We start from the raw sequence: 15,626 nt of genomic DNA, 5'->3' as shown, positions 1-15,626 counted from the left end.
CTCTTTATACTTTAAAAGACTGAGTGCATGCGCTACAACAGCTTGCTCTGAATGTGCACGTTAAACTCTCTGACCTGAAAGACTGGGTTATTTAAATATTACAAAGATCAGTCTACACATACTTGTAAAATTATAAAAAGTGGACAAAAATTTTTGTTAAAGCATTTCAGATCTCTGTTTTATAAATATTTTTAATAGAAATCTTCCTCCTAAACTGGAGTGTAAAAAAAAAAGTTATATGATTTACAGTTTTATATGTGAACATAAAAGATGTCTAGATTAATTTTTGTAATTATATTTCATTAACTTAATAATTACTGTTTTTGTGTACAACCCCTGCAATTAAGAAAATGTCTACGGCAAAAAAACCATACCATTGAAAAAAATTTGAATATAGTCCCAGGTAAACAAGTGCTGTGGAGAATTAAGAACTCCACAGCGTTGCTGATTGCCATGGGCAATTGCAGGGGTTGTGTGTAGTAAGTACTATATAGTAATACTGTCTGTATTAATTATAGCTTTCGTGCTGCAATGGTGTAATGATCCTGCCATATCAAGTGGACACCCTAGGATCTTGTATCATCAGTGATCCAACATTACAAAAGGCAGTAGGTGATTTTTGTGCGAATACGGACATCCCAACACTTTGCCGCAAACTGAAGACAGCTTTGAAAGAAGTGGACCAAGAGAATACGTAATTATCTTTTTTGTTTTTAAGTCAAAGTAGTATATATTTGTGTGCTATTTACTTAGGAGCCATGCACGATTATTGACATTTTCACAAGTGTACAAAGATACTCTTTTTACTTCTCCCCTCTCACTACGAAATGTGTAAATGTTGATTTCATCCAGGATATTTTTTTTAAAAGTGTATGCTGCATGGTCTTAACCCCTACTACCCTAGAATACATTTGTGAAGATGCCAATAATTGTGAATGGCCCCTTATGTTGTTTGCAGTTTTCCTTTAATGAAAACAAGTTGTTACTAAACATAAAAAGCTTAAGGTCATGCAAGTGGAACAAAACACTTATTAGCTGTTTGACAAATTTAAATAAAAATGTGTTGTCAAAATATTACAGCACAATAACAGTTCTCGAAACGGCCTGTGGCCAGGTCGCCAAATGCGACCAATGTCCCATTTGGGCGACTTAAATATTTAAAAAATAGTGGCGTTAGTTGCCCAAATTTTATTATTTGGGTGAACTTCTTTAGAGCTATAACATATGAGCCACTATTTATATTTGTATTGCATATATTTATATTCCACATTAAAATCTTGCTCGTGGTTCATGGTTTGCTTACCTTAATTTGCCAACATCCATTATTATTTTTTGGGCCACAATATGTTTTGGCGAGCTTCGAGCCCTGAATAGATCATTAAATATGCTAAATCTGGAGTTAGGCTAATAGGATAGTTTGTACTGTTTTAATTATTTTGACCCCCAAACTGAATGTCAATTCATATTTTGTGATTTGTAGTTAAAACCTGTGTTCTTGCAATGCTCCATTAGGGAAGTCAAATGTTCAGTATTGTGGATCAACATATACATATAGATCTTAGCATTTTTTTATAAAATATTTTTATCATGTTTAATGCATATTTTGCTTTACTTAATGCATGTTTTTAATAATCTAGTGTATGATGCTGTATATTTCAGAGCCCACTCAAAAGAAAGATTTTTGACTGATCTTAGAAAAGTCAGAGAGAATAACAAGGGTGAAAAACTTGTACAGGTTTGTATTAATTAAATTGAATTTTATTCTGAAAACAAAAGAGAAAATTCAGATCTTCATATATACCGGGATTTTGAAAGTATTTTGTTTCAGTTAATAATACACTGTCAATAATAAACTAAGAGAAAACTTAACAAAGTTGTGTTGCAATACATGTACCTTATTTTTCTATTAAATGCACAGAATTATAATTTTTTAATTACATGTGTCTGTACTTCATATAGTTTATTTGTCAGTATTCAATTGTTTGATTAAAACCTAAAAAATAACGATTCATGCAATTAACGTAAATTTATATTTACCTAGCTCAGAAAGTTTGTGTGATATTTTTTTAAATTGTTAATGTATATACTTTTATTTTAGGCCCTGGAGGCAATGCGACGTAGACTGGATGATCCGTCACTGATGTCAGAAAATGTCATATTCAACATGCTGCTCTCTTACAGAGATATTCAGGTTTGTTGTACTATGGGAAATATTCTCATCTTCAGCATTCTTTTGCCTTAAAAGGACATTCCTGAGTTGCATTGTAAGATGTTTCCGACTAATAAAATATTTCTACGATTAAACTTACATATTAAATATATTTTCTTGTTTAGAATATCAGTGTCTGTATATTCAATGTATTTCTGGTTGTGTTAATATTTGTAAGAAGCCCAAATTGGATTTTGTCTTCAAATAATTTCGTACATAAGAAAAAAAATAGTTTAAGAAATGAAATGAAATTTAACCTAGTACAAATATTATAACTATCAGAAACATGTTTATTGTACAGCCACCAATATTTTATGCCAAAAAATATATTGATATGTAATTACAATCGCTAAAAAGTCTTTGTTAGTCAATAACATCTTAAAAATTGCAGCAAACTCAGGAATGTCCCTTAAAGAGATTTTTAGGTTAGTTATACTGTAGGAGATAATGTGACCATGTCAGCAAAACAGGTTACAGCAAGAAAGTCACAAAATATTCTGAACATTTTGTATTTAGAATAGGTTTACTTGATTACAAAGCTGTTTTAAAACAGTGTTATAAACAAAAATAAATGTTACAGCTGAAAATTATATGCACGTTTGTTTTGATCGGTATTTCTCCGCACAAAGATTTATACTGACTGGAATGTAATTATGGCAAGAGTTATATCTATTTTTAAAGGTGTAATGCATAAAAAGGTTTATGATAGTATCTCTTTTTAAAAAGTGTGTAATGTGTGAAAAGGTTAAAGGAAGTTGAAATGTGGTAAAAACTCAATTCATTTCATGATTAACTTAAAATAAACAGACAATAACTAACAGAAATACACTGTTAGGTAATAAGCCACAAACTGATAAAATGATGGAAAGGAAGGACAACTCTGATAATGTAATCACAGCAGTTGTCACACTTGGTTTTGAAGGGAAAAAAGTCACTGCCTCCTCATAGGTTACAAGACAGTGAGATCAACCTGAGTGGCTCATAGGATTTGTGCCTCTTGGTAGACACAGTTGTGTTTTACTTACATGTATTTCACTTTGGTGACATTGGTGAAAGTCCTCACTAGCTGAAAATTATTGTTTTCTTATCACAGGGTTCGTACAGAGTCTGGAAAACCTGGAAAAGTATGGAATTTTGAAAATCCATTTTCCAGACCTGTAAAAAGTATGGAAAAATACCTTTTTTTGCAAGTTGGTTTGGAAAAAGTATGGAAATTTGTCTTTAGGACTCATGTAGTAAATCTCGGTTGCATGAAACTGTCAGAATCTGACGACATTTTCCAATCTTGGCACTAACGTACATTTGGGAAATCGCTGACATTTACTGAAGAATTGAAGTATGCGTTTGCACAGTGCATATGACAAAAAAATTGTCCATTTTGTCACATTTTCTGAAAATATGGGGAGAATTTTGTTTAGTGTTTATGTTAATAATTCATTCTGCTTCTGGGGATTTGATGTGCTAAAGGACAAAATAATTCTAAACTGTTACTGGAAACAATTTCAAGTAATTTTATATACTGATTATTGAGTAATGTGAGTCTTGAAAAATATTTTTGTGTCTTGGAAAAAGTCTGGAAAAGGTCTGGAATTTTTTGTTTCCAAGGTATATGAACCCTGTTATCGGGACTATGATGCTATGGTGAAGTTAGTAGAAGTCCTCACTAGCTGAAAATTGTTGTTTTCTTATTAGGGCTATGGTGAAGTTAGTGCAATATCTCACTAGCTGTAATGCATTGTGTTCTTATCAAGACTATGATGCTATGTTAACCTTCTATTGGATTAATTTTTAACAAAAACCATGCTGAGTTGGTACAAGTTTATAACTTTTACACACACACATATTCACTTAAATTTTGTATAAATATATAAAATAAAGTTCATATTTTAATTGGTAAGTATTATTTTTGTGGGGTTTTCATATTTTTATGATATTTTAGATTAGTTAATGTTGAGTAAAATTAGGCTAAAAATCTAAAAAGTCACATTTAGTTACAGGCATTTGTGGCCAGATGTCCAGTATTTATGTCCATTATTCCCAATAACTGTTTTTCTGACCAGAATGTTTTTTTTAAAACGAACTACGATTCATATCCCAATATTTGGTGATTTTCGTTTTTGTGTTGGTAAAACAATCAAATTTATTATCAAATTATCTGTCACAATCAGCTACCATTGTTGTCAGGCAAAAATACTTAACAAAAATCACCTTTTCGACTCAAAATTCCCAGGTATTTTCCATTGAAAAACAAAAAACTAAAGTTGCCATACTGTCACATAATTTGTTTTGTGTGCAAAATATCACAAAATATGAATTGGGGAATGCACTGTATACAGTGTACAGTATGTTGACTTGTGTGACGTCGGGCGAGATATCTTGCCTGCAGTAGTTAAAAGGTTAAAGTTATTGATATACATGTATCTCACTAGCTGTATTGTTTTCTTATCAGGACTATGACGCTATGGTGAAGTTGGTGGAAGACCTGGCTCAGATTCAGAACAACAAGGTGGTCAGTGCTGTTGCCATTCAACACCTATATGCATTTGCACTCAACAGGTTCGTAATGAAGATCTCCGACAAATCAGACCTGTTCTTGAATCTTGTAGTTCAGCAATTTTATATCTATGTTCAGTGTGTTAATATAGACCTGAGTTAATTTCAGAACAGATGGTGATTATTTTATTTGTTCAAACATTTTTTATTTTTTTTGTATGAGTATAGTTGGCTTTGCTTTGTTATAATCAAATTAATAATAATGATTTTAGAATATGCTGTTAGAAAAATCAAGAAATATTTTCATTGCATGATTATGTTTCTATAAAATTTAAATTTGAATATAACATATTTTTTTACTACTTTAATATTTGGTACAAAATAACTGGTTGTAATTCCCTTTAACACACCTTTTGTGGCGGGACGTAGCTCAGTGGTACAGCACTCGCCTCATGTGCGATCGATCTAGGCTCGATTCCCATCGGTGCATATAAAAGATCCCTTGCTGCTAATCGAAAAGAGTAGCCCATGAAGTGGTGATAGCTGGTTTTCTCTCTTAATATTTGTGTGGTCCTTAACCATAAGTCCGACACCATATAACCATAAATAAAATGTGTTGAGTGCATTGTTAAATAAAACATTTCCTTCCTTCGTTAACATACCTTTTATTTCACAATATTAGTATGATTTGACAAGAACAAATTCCGTTTTTTACAGGAGGAACAAAAATGGTGATCGTGACAGAGCCTTGGAGGTGATAAAGAAAGCCATGGAAAATTCCGAGACCCAGGTTCCAGACATGATCTGCCTGTGTGGGCGGATCTACAAGGACAAGTTCATAGAGTCGGATTATTCCGATCAGTCGGCACTGAACAACGCTACTGACTGGTTAGTTACATTTCATGCCTGCAGGTCGTGAACTGTATTTCAGGTTCTCTTTGTGTGTTCATTCTTTTCTGATTGTGGTGCGTATTATAATTTGGTAACTACATGTAATCTCAGTTTTCATATTTACCAGCTCAAAGAATAATGATAAATATTTGTATAAAAAGCTCAGCATGTTATGTAGCTAAAAATTTACGGTTCATGGTGGTATCTAACAGGGATGCAAGGGTTATAGTCTCCCCACCCCTGAAAAAAAGAAAAAAGCACCCTTTGTAATTTATAAATACCTTTTGACTCTATATATTATTACTCTGATTATTTTTTATTACCCCCCCCCCCCCCCCAATTATTTTTTAGTCCATATCATGCATGGATCCCTATTGAAGGTTAGGTAAACTCTAGACATAGATTTTTTACTTAGTAGAATAAGCACAAAAAGTTCTTATTCACCAATGTATTTCACTATATCCAAAACTGACCATGGCAAATACATAGTTCTGAAATGATGATTTTGTTTTGCTGTGATTATTTAACCATATATTAATAAAAACTTCCTTCTGTTTTTTCTTATAGGTACCGTAAAGGTTTTGAGGTTCAACCTAATGAATATGCTGGAATAAATCTGGCTACACTTCTCGTCATATCAGGAAAGGATTTTTCCACTTGTCAAGAACTTCAACGAATAGGTTTGTCGTGCAGTTAGTTATTTATGGTAATATAATAGCAAATGAGTGAAAGGTGAGTTTTTTTATTATTGTAATGTAATGACGTGACTTACCAAAATAATGTCATTGGTAAGTTACAGTGTTTGCACTAATTGCCCAATGAACTTGTGGTGTGTTGTTTTAGAATAAAGGTAAAATGTCGAAGAAAATTTCTTTGTTTCTTTTTGTCAAATATGATTTATAGCTCATCTCGTAGAGTTATTTAAGGGGTGGGGATCACTTGTCTTACTTTCCTGTCCTGGACGGAGGAGCCGGCCGAGGCCAGCTCTTGTGCCCAAGACAGGCGTGCGCTACAACAGCTTGCTCTGAATGTGCACATAAAGCCCTATGACCTGAACTGACCTTGTCTCATGTCCTTTGATCTTGGGATTGGACCCCATCAGTGGACCCATTCTCGGATTGGATTGCCCCCAGTCCCAGTCAGTGCCCTAGTACTGGTTTATCAAAGGTTGTAGTATGTATTGTCCTGTCTGTGGGAAAGTGCCTATAAAAGATCCCTTGCTGCTAATGGAAACATGTAACAGGTTTTCTAACAGACTATGCCAAAATTACATATGTTTGACATCCAATAACTCATGATTAATAATTCCATGTTCTCCTGTGGTCTTGTAAAACAAACTTTAATTTCATTTAACAAAAAACAACAATCCCGAAATATGAATTATCCTTTGTGTATACCAGTTGTTTTACGTTTCTAATAGTTATTCGTGTTCTTGCTAAAGGTATAATACTGAACAACCTGATTGGGAAGAAGGGCAGTCTGCAGTCTCTGACCGACTACTGGGATGTGGCCACCTTCTTTGAAATCAGTCTTCTTGCCAACGACTACGGGAAAGCGATCCAGGCCGCCGAGTGTATGTTTAGACTGGAGCCACCTGACTGGTTAGTTCTCTTGTTGTCTTGTTTAACAACTTAGCTGCAGGTTTCTTTTCAAACATTCTAGACCAAATGTGCTCTTATGAGTTGTTATTGAACATTCATTTCATTTCCTAGGGATCAAAGAATTTAAATGTTTCCTGAATTCTTGAGTTTAGCCCTAGCAGAAATCTGTTCCTCTCTCTCCATGCTATGAGGAAAATGTTCAGTGTAACTCCCTATTTTCCAAGACTGAATTTATCTGGAAGTGTTACCCAAGGTCATTTTCATCTCTTCTTTCTGGGGCGGAATTTAGCTCAGTCGGTTGAGTGCTTGCCTAGGGTGCTTGCGATACAGGATCGAACCACATCAGTGGATCCGTTCAGCTGATTGTTTTTTTTCCCATTCCAACCAGTGCACCACAACTGGTCAAAGGCCGTGGTATGTGCTTTTCTGTCTGTGGGAAAGTGCAGATGAAAGATCCCTTGCTGCATTAGGAAAAATGTAGCGGATTTCCTCTGTTGACTATGAGTCGGAATTACCAAATGTTTGACATCCAATAGCTGATTATTAATTAATCAATGTGCTCTAGTGGTGTCATTCAACAAAACAGACATTTGTAAGTTTATTTTTATGCCTTTAAGGTATCTGAAGTCGACAGTGGGCAACATAATTCTAATCAACCGGTTCAGGAATGAAGACAGTTCAGCAGGTTCTGACACGGAGAAGCAGGTACATGGCTGTGCTCTTGATGTTACAGGGCTCACTCCGGCACTCGCCAAATTTATCAGTTGTGAATTTAAAAAAATTTATTGTCAATGTTTATTTTAAGCTGGTACAATAATTTCATGTAATGATAGATATTTGTTTTGGAAAATAATTATGGATTTTTTTAAGTTTAATAGATAATTATGGCTAAATTTTCTGCTTACCCAGATCTAACCCTATATTGTTATTATTATTGTTATTAGAGGAGACAATACTTCAAAATCTTAGGTAACTGGAGGTTTGTTGTGTCATTTTTACCTAAGTAGACGATTGTTCAGTTAGGTGAATTATATTTACATCACTAGTGAATTATCTAATCCTAACACGCTTGCACCACGGTTCAGTACTACCATGCATATCATAGCAGTGTAAACCAGATTGCCCTGGTGTGTCCATATAAACAGCAGCAATCCAAACCACAGTGTTGCATATACAACACAGTATTTGTATATCACAATGATTCAATGTGTACCTCTTTTGTTTTAATTCAAGATGGAATTTTGACACAAGCATTTAAGCTTTGGAGATTTTGATATACATTGTTTTCTTCCATTCTATTTTCATTCAGATTTTTCTGTTCTGGATGGATTTCTTTGTGGAAGCAACCAAACCTGATTCTGAAATTACCAGTTCTAGATTTCCTGTAAGTACCTGAATCGGATAGCATTGGTCCTACTCCTTTCAAACAAAACTGTCAACTGGGCCTTAGATTGCATCGAAGATGAGGTGATAAAGGGGGTGCCTAAAATATGTATGCCAAAATAAGCAAGCCCACATTAAGTACAAACATGCTACCGTATACGCAAATATTTTTGCGGCTAAAATAATTTGCGATCGAGCTTCCATTTTACATTTTTGCGACTGTGTCCCCCGATAATAAAATCAAAATTACCCATATTTCATTTGCCAAACACTTTTCAATGACGATTTCACGCACACACTTGGACATGTTACCATGCTGTCAGTGAGACGTCAATGTACATGTATGTATGTCTGATAAGACATGTTATCGATGAACACGCACATGCGATACAGAAAATTGAAAAACGCAAATATCAGAAGAAATAACTTTTAATTATTGATGGTACCCACAACCTTCCATTCATAGTTACAAAGAAAACAAACAAACCTGAGATTACGTAACAACAGACTTACACCCATCTGTGTGTCACTTCGATCAAATCCCGTGACCTTGTGGATAATTTGGCAGTAAAGACAAAGTGCATACGAACTTGGTATAAATTTAACAGGTACCTCTAACTGCTTGTCTTTTGTATCCATGAAAATTAGACCAAATCAGAAATAAGTTCGTGCATAATTAAATTCGCAGTGCTGTCGACATGTTCACGATTTTCACGGTATATTTTAATTGCGAACATTTTTGCGTATACAGTAATCTCAGAACATTTGACCTCAAAATCATTGGAATGTTAAGCTGTAATTGGAATAAACTTGATTTAACTTGAAATACATTTCTGAATATGTACAACTCTTTATCAGCTATTGTTAACATCACTGCACTAAAAAGACCTTGGTGTGTTCAGAACAGACAAAAAACCTGTTGTGCCCAAATTAGTGTGATCTAAAGACCTGGTCAATATGATTAGGACTGTTCTCATATGACTGTTTAGTTTCAAGACTGTTTTACAGCCTTAAAATTAAGGTACAATTTGAGTGCAAACAACTGTGGTATGTTCGGGAGGCCGAACATTGTGAACATTTTGACTGGTACTATCATATTCATCTAACAATAGGTGCACAAACCAGTCTAGTGAGTGATCGCAATTGCTTGCCAACCTGAAAATGCCTATGGTTTTGCCCACTCTATTTTCACAGTTCTTCTTTTTAATGTTTGTGTTGGGTGGGTGGGGGATATATAAGTAATATTTTTAAAACGAAATTTCATTTTGATGTACTACATGTTCATTTCAGGTTCTGATTCTTGAACCATCAAAGGAACTGATACCCAGCTATATTCAGGTAGATTCGGAGACAGATGATAAGGTAATTCTTTCAGACTGATTACTGAAGTAATAATAATACCAAATATAGTATCATAGTCATAAAAACATGATAACAAATTTCAGTTCAATGTTTGATTGTTCACTGCAAAAAAAATTTGCCAATTAACGCTCAAGGAATCGACAGAGATAAAATGACTGCATGGGGTTTCACACCGCAGTTTATTTAACCATTCACCAATGTTTATTTAGTGTTAATCGGATAGACCAGACTGGCTGTTTTATTTTATGTAAAAAAAAATAGAGTATTTTATTTTTAAAAGTGGGTAACTCTTGATCATACCCTACGGTACCCCATGACCTCGTTTTGTAACTACCCTCCTAACTTACCTGTATGATTTATTATTGAGTACTGTTCATAATTGTTTTGGTGTCCAACTCAAGAGTATGGCCAGTCACCCAAAATAAAGACAAAGGAAACGTCTTTATATGTTATTGCTATCAAAACACTGGCTTGCGACTCTTTCACAAGTGGAACAATGCTCATTCAGTTTCACGCCAGTTTTGAGAGAGTTGTATTTCTGTGCTAGGGGCAAAGGGATGTATCGTGTTGGCGTTTAATATGTTTAAAATATAATCTGTAAATGTAGAAACTTTAAACTAATAATGATTGTATATAAGTAAAAAACAATATGCATTCCTCAACAACATACCCACTTCGTGGAAATGAACTCAACCACGTGGCCTAGATTTACATTAACCGGTATGACTAATAAAATTTAAAACTTGTTGTCGCTAGTAATGAAACATTTAGTAGCAACAATGCAACATGTCTTAAACAGTATTTCATTTTATTTAATCGCATTTTCTAACTTTAAGACAAGCACCTGGCCGTACACTACTGAATAGTAGACTGGCCTCACGGACATGTAAATAGCGCTTATTCACATCACGAGGCGGATCAACAGAACAAAACTGGTTGAAGAAATGTTTGGTTCTAAAAATCAAATGTGTCGTTTTTATATTGTTTGTGAATCAAGGGAGGGTACTCATCACGTACATTTCAGTAATCCGGAAATTCATTAATCCGGACAGTTTTTTTTAATAACCATACTGTCCGGACTAACGAGGTTCCACTGTACATAAAAAAAGAAGAAGTCAAAATATGAGTTTTGTCTGATCATTTTTCATGGGTTTTTTAATATTAGGTATTACTTGTGAGTTGTTCCAAATACTTGTCAAAAATGAGGGTTGTGGAGTCACTGCCTGCCCTCTTTCCCCAAATAAGCTGACAATGCATTGGTCACCTCCAATCAAAAATTAAATTAATATAGATCTCCTTTCCCCACAGTGGCTGTCATCTTCCAATGCCTTTTTCCCCCTATTGAGACTGACATCATGATGTTTATTTTTTCTTCTTTAGTGTGTGAAACTGTGGCATGTCTCTCAGGATCGTGGGCTCGGTGAATGGACATTTCCCATTGACACAGTCAAGCGTGTTAGGTCAGTTGCTACAGTTTTTTAATGTTGTCTTCCTCTTATTGTTTTGTCTATACATTGCAATTGAATTCTATCTCCTCTTTGTATTGTCATCCATCCATCCATCCATCCATCCATCCATCCATCCATCCATCCAATCATCCACCCACCCATCCATCCATTCTTCCATCCATCCATCCATCCATCCATCCATCCATCCATCCATCCATCCATCCATCCATCCATCCATCCATCCTTCCATCCTTCCATTCATCAACTCATCCACCCACCCATCCACCCATCCATCCATCCAATAACCACTCACCCACACAAACACCCATCCACTCGCCCATCCATCCATTCATCCACCCATCCATCCATCCATCCATTGGCTATACTTTCTATTTCAGTTTGTACAAGCGTGATACGAGGGCTTTGTTTCTGTACGTACAAGATGTGTCTGATGATGACTTTCACTTCTTTTTCTCGTCAGAGGCACAGAAACTCAGGTAAATATCACTTGTGTTTTATTCTGTCACCATTGAAGAAAAAAGATAACTACTGCTTACGATATTCTTTTGGAACATATATTGTTGACAAATGGAACATCTTGTTTCAGTGATCTTGTTCCAGCCAGTGCTCCACAACTGTTGTAACAAAGTCTGTGGTATGTACTATCCTGTCTGTGGGATGGTGCATATAAACGATCCCTTGCTGCTAATTGAAAAGAGTAGCCCATGAAGTGGTGACAGTGGGTTCCTCTCTCAATATCTGTGTGGTCCATAATCATATGTCTGATGCTATATAAACCGTAAATGAAATATGCTGAGTGTATCTTTAAATAAAATATTTCCTTCCTTCTTAGTTTCAGTGAACAAATCTGTCAGATGGCTTCTGAATTTGGATATAAAAAGCATGAAGTTGATAGGACAATACTGAAGCTTCAGGTTTCAAAATTCTCTGTCCTTGGAATCGATCTCCATTTAAAAATAAAAGTTGAAATGATCTTTAAAAACCTAAAAAGTCAATACCATAGTTAAGTTAAATTATGTGACAGATATTTACTGTTGTAATTGTTTTCTTCAGGTTTTACAATTTGATGGATGCTCTGGTTTCCAACCCTGACTGTTGTTCCAATGCGGATGATTATGAAGAAAGTCTTGAAGTCAGTACCTGAATGTTGATATAAAACCAAATATTAAGAGAATGTTCATTACAAAATACAAAATTAATTTTTAAAATATAATTTTTAATAAATTTTCAAGTAATTTGTAAAATGTATATTAAATTACTATTTCACCAATTACTACTATTATTATAATAACTGATGTTTATGAAACACCTGTGTATTATGATAGCTGTTGCTATGAATTTGCAACCATGACTGGTCTATCAAAGACTATGGTATGTGCTGTCATGTCTGTAGGATAGTGCATATAAAGATCCCTAGCTACAGATGGAAATACGTAGTAGGTTTCTAGTCGTGTCATTAACCAAAACAAACTCAATATTTGCTATGGATTCTGCTGTTGAAACAATTTCATTTGAATCCAGGAATAACCAGTTTGTTTGTATTTTACTATAATTTAATTTTAAAATTAAAAAAAAAATCTCCACTGAATTATTAGATTTCCAAAAGCACATGTGTAATTTTAGTCCTTTCATGTGGAAGTCCATCAGTCTGTGTGTGCTTTAAAATTATTAAAAAAAATTTAACTTATTTTATGTTGCATAATTCTTTATATTTTCAGTACAAATATATTTAATTCCATGTGTGCAGGGGTGGGATGTACCCCAGTGGTAAAGCGTTCGCTAACAAAGGCTGTGGTATGTACTATCCTGTCTGTGGGATGGTGCATATAAAAGATCCCTTGCTGCTAATCGAAAAGAGTAGTCCATGAAGTGGTGACAGCGGGTTTCCTCTCAATATCTGTCTGGTCCTTAACCATATGTCTGACGCCATATAACCATAAATAAAATGTGTTGAGTGCGTCGTTAAATAAAACATTTCCTTCCTTTGTTCCTTCCATGTGTGCAGTTCTGAATAATATCCTTGTTTAAATATTTGTAGTATGAGTATGACTATGACGATAAGGGGAACCGTGTGTTGCTTGGAAAGGGAACGTATGGTGTGGTGTATGCCGCCAGAGACAAAAAAACTCAAGTCAGAATTGCTGTGAAAGAAGTTCCTGAAAAATTCCAACAGTAAGAACATTTAGTGTGGCATAAATACTGGTAGATACAATCTTTCTGAAGATTTCTACTCATTCCAGGGAGCTGAGAGTAATTAACATTCACACCTGTAAATAATTAAATTTGCGTTACATTCATTACAACATAACGTCATCCCATTGGTCCAGACGTAGCAACGGGAGTTTATACATTTCTCGATGAACGTAAAAATTATTTCGCCGATTCACACAGTTTGTTGATGATATTTTTTGTTCATACCCGGATGAACGTAAAAGAAATAACAAACAATCCTTAAATGAATAAATTGTCAGGTTGTAATATCACCAGAGAATAAAAGAAAAATATTGATTATTTTAACATTGAAAATTTAGTTTTTGACAGGTATCTTTCCAGATATAAATAAAGAGAAGTAACTGTAATAAGCACATGGAACATGCCATTACAAAGATCTCAGTTTCTAAAAACAGTAATACTACAGTGTGGTATTTTTGTTTTTTTTATGAGAGTTCACAACAGTTCTAGTACAAATAATATAAACTTTAAGGAACTACATTCTTTTGGGGTTTTTGTTATAGAGAGGTGCAGCCTCTTCATGAAGAAATCAAGTTACACAGCCGACTTAGTCACCGGAATATTGTGAAGTATTTAGGCTCGGCCAGTGAAGAAGGCATTTTCAAAATATTCATGGAGCAAGTCCCAGGAGGTGATGTAATATTTACAGTTTTTTGCTTTTAAATATTTGCTGAATTTTGCCTGACTACATGTTCGATTTTGCTAATTAACAACTTGTTTATTATTTATGACCATTTAAATCCGTTACTTTGTAAGAATCATTCACAGTTATGGACATTATTACAAGTGTCCCAATTATAAGCTGTGGAAAGGGGTTATTGCAAGTATGTATTTTTAGAGCAAGCAAACAAACAAAAGTTGATAAAAAAATGGTGATTGTAATACTCTAAGACTTATGAAAATGTTGATAACCTGAGAACAACCCTTCAAAGATGTTATTTTTAAAAATACTGTTTTTAAATTAGTAGTTAAAAGTTGTGTTGTACTTTTTAAAAAAAAGCATTTCAGATGAAGCATAGAAATACATTGAATTTTCAAATTAATTTCATTTTCAATTAATATTTTTAAATACATAGAAATACATTGAATTTTCAAATTAATTTCATTTTCAATTAATATTTTTAACAGGAAGTCTTTCTCAGCTGTTGAGGTCAAAGTGGGGTCCTCTGAAGGACAATGAATCTACCATTACGTATTACACCAAACAGATATTGGAAGGATTAAAGTATTTGGTATGTGTTTTTTGTAAAGCTTACGATAATAATACTGTATTATATAACATTTAGATAAATATCTTACAATATCAGTGAAATAAAAGTGTTATCAGTCACTGTAAGAAAGCCGGAACTATTTTGCTGCTGACATTTTAAAAATAAAGGTAAATTGCCAAAAGTTATATAATAAATAGAATATTTCATGTTTTTTTGTCAAATATGATTTATATCATGAAATATCTTATGTTCATCTGAAAATAAGTCATCAATTTAATATGTCTCGGGGCTCCCCCTCTTGGTAGCCAAATTAATCATTGGCTAATTTTTACAAAAACACTTCAGAAGGACTGGTCGAGACATACAGTCGTAAGGATTAAGCACCATGATCACACACAAGTAAGGTGGGAAAAACAATTATTATAGTAGTTTTCATCAATGAATACTTAACTGCAGTCTTGTCACATCTTTAAGCCAAAATATGATGGTAACGTATTCTTTAGATCACTGGCTATCAAAAAATACCAAAATGCATGGCTAGCTCTAGGGGAGCAGAAAATTTTGCAAAATTTTGTATGAAACTTCAAAATTACAAAAAAAAACCCAGTTAATTTATAACAAAATATCAGTTATTACATGAAATTATTTCTCCAAGTTAACATCAAATTCACCAACTGCTTTCAAAATTCACAATTGGCTAATTTGGCAAGTGCCAGAGCTAGCCCTGAAAATGGTATTTTTTAATAATTTTTCTTCATCTGTACTGATTTTTGCA

General features: G+C 34.1%; 1 protein-coding gene across 2 annotated transcripts in view; it reads left to right on the top strand.

Moving 5' to 3' along the window:
• LOC121370825 (mitogen-activated protein kinase kinase kinase 15-like) overlaps positions 1–15,626 on the top strand; it is a 74,340-nt gene that overhangs the window by 20,386 nt on the left and 38,328 nt on the right. For both annotated transcript variants that reach the window (XM_041496315.1, XM_041496314.1), the window contains exons 4-19: positions 519–694; positions 1,660–1,735; positions 2,099–2,191; positions 4,659–4,765; positions 5,420–5,590; positions 6,161–6,273; positions 7,035–7,194; positions 7,812–7,899; positions 8,504–8,578; positions 9,868–9,939; positions 11,320–11,399; positions 11,786–11,884; positions 12,462–12,540; positions 13,447–13,580; positions 14,144–14,271; positions 14,769–14,872. In XM_041496315.1, the coding sequence (XP_041352249.1) occupies positions 519–694; positions 1,660–1,735; positions 2,099–2,191; positions 4,659–4,765; positions 5,420–5,590; positions 6,161–6,273; positions 7,035–7,194; positions 7,812–7,899; positions 8,504–8,578; positions 9,868–9,939; positions 11,320–11,399; positions 11,786–11,884; positions 12,462–12,540; positions 13,447–13,580; positions 14,144–14,271; positions 14,769–14,872 (1,755 nt within the window). The remainder of the gene's footprint in view (positions 1–518; positions 695–1,659; positions 1,736–2,098; positions 2,192–4,658; positions 4,766–5,419; positions 5,591–6,160; positions 6,274–7,034; positions 7,195–7,811; positions 7,900–8,503; positions 8,579–9,867; positions 9,940–11,319; positions 11,400–11,785; positions 11,885–12,461; positions 12,541–13,446; positions 13,581–14,143; positions 14,272–14,768; positions 14,873–15,626) is intronic.

This window comes from Gigantopelta aegis, chromosome 4, assembly GCF_016097555.1.
Source record: "Gigantopelta aegis isolate Gae_Host chromosome 4, Gae_host_genome, whole genome shotgun sequence".
Classification (NCBI taxonomy): domain Eukaryota; kingdom Metazoa; phylum Mollusca; class Gastropoda; order Neomphalida; family Peltospiridae; genus Gigantopelta; species Gigantopelta aegis.
This window is presented reverse-complemented; position numbering and strand designations above follow the sequence as displayed.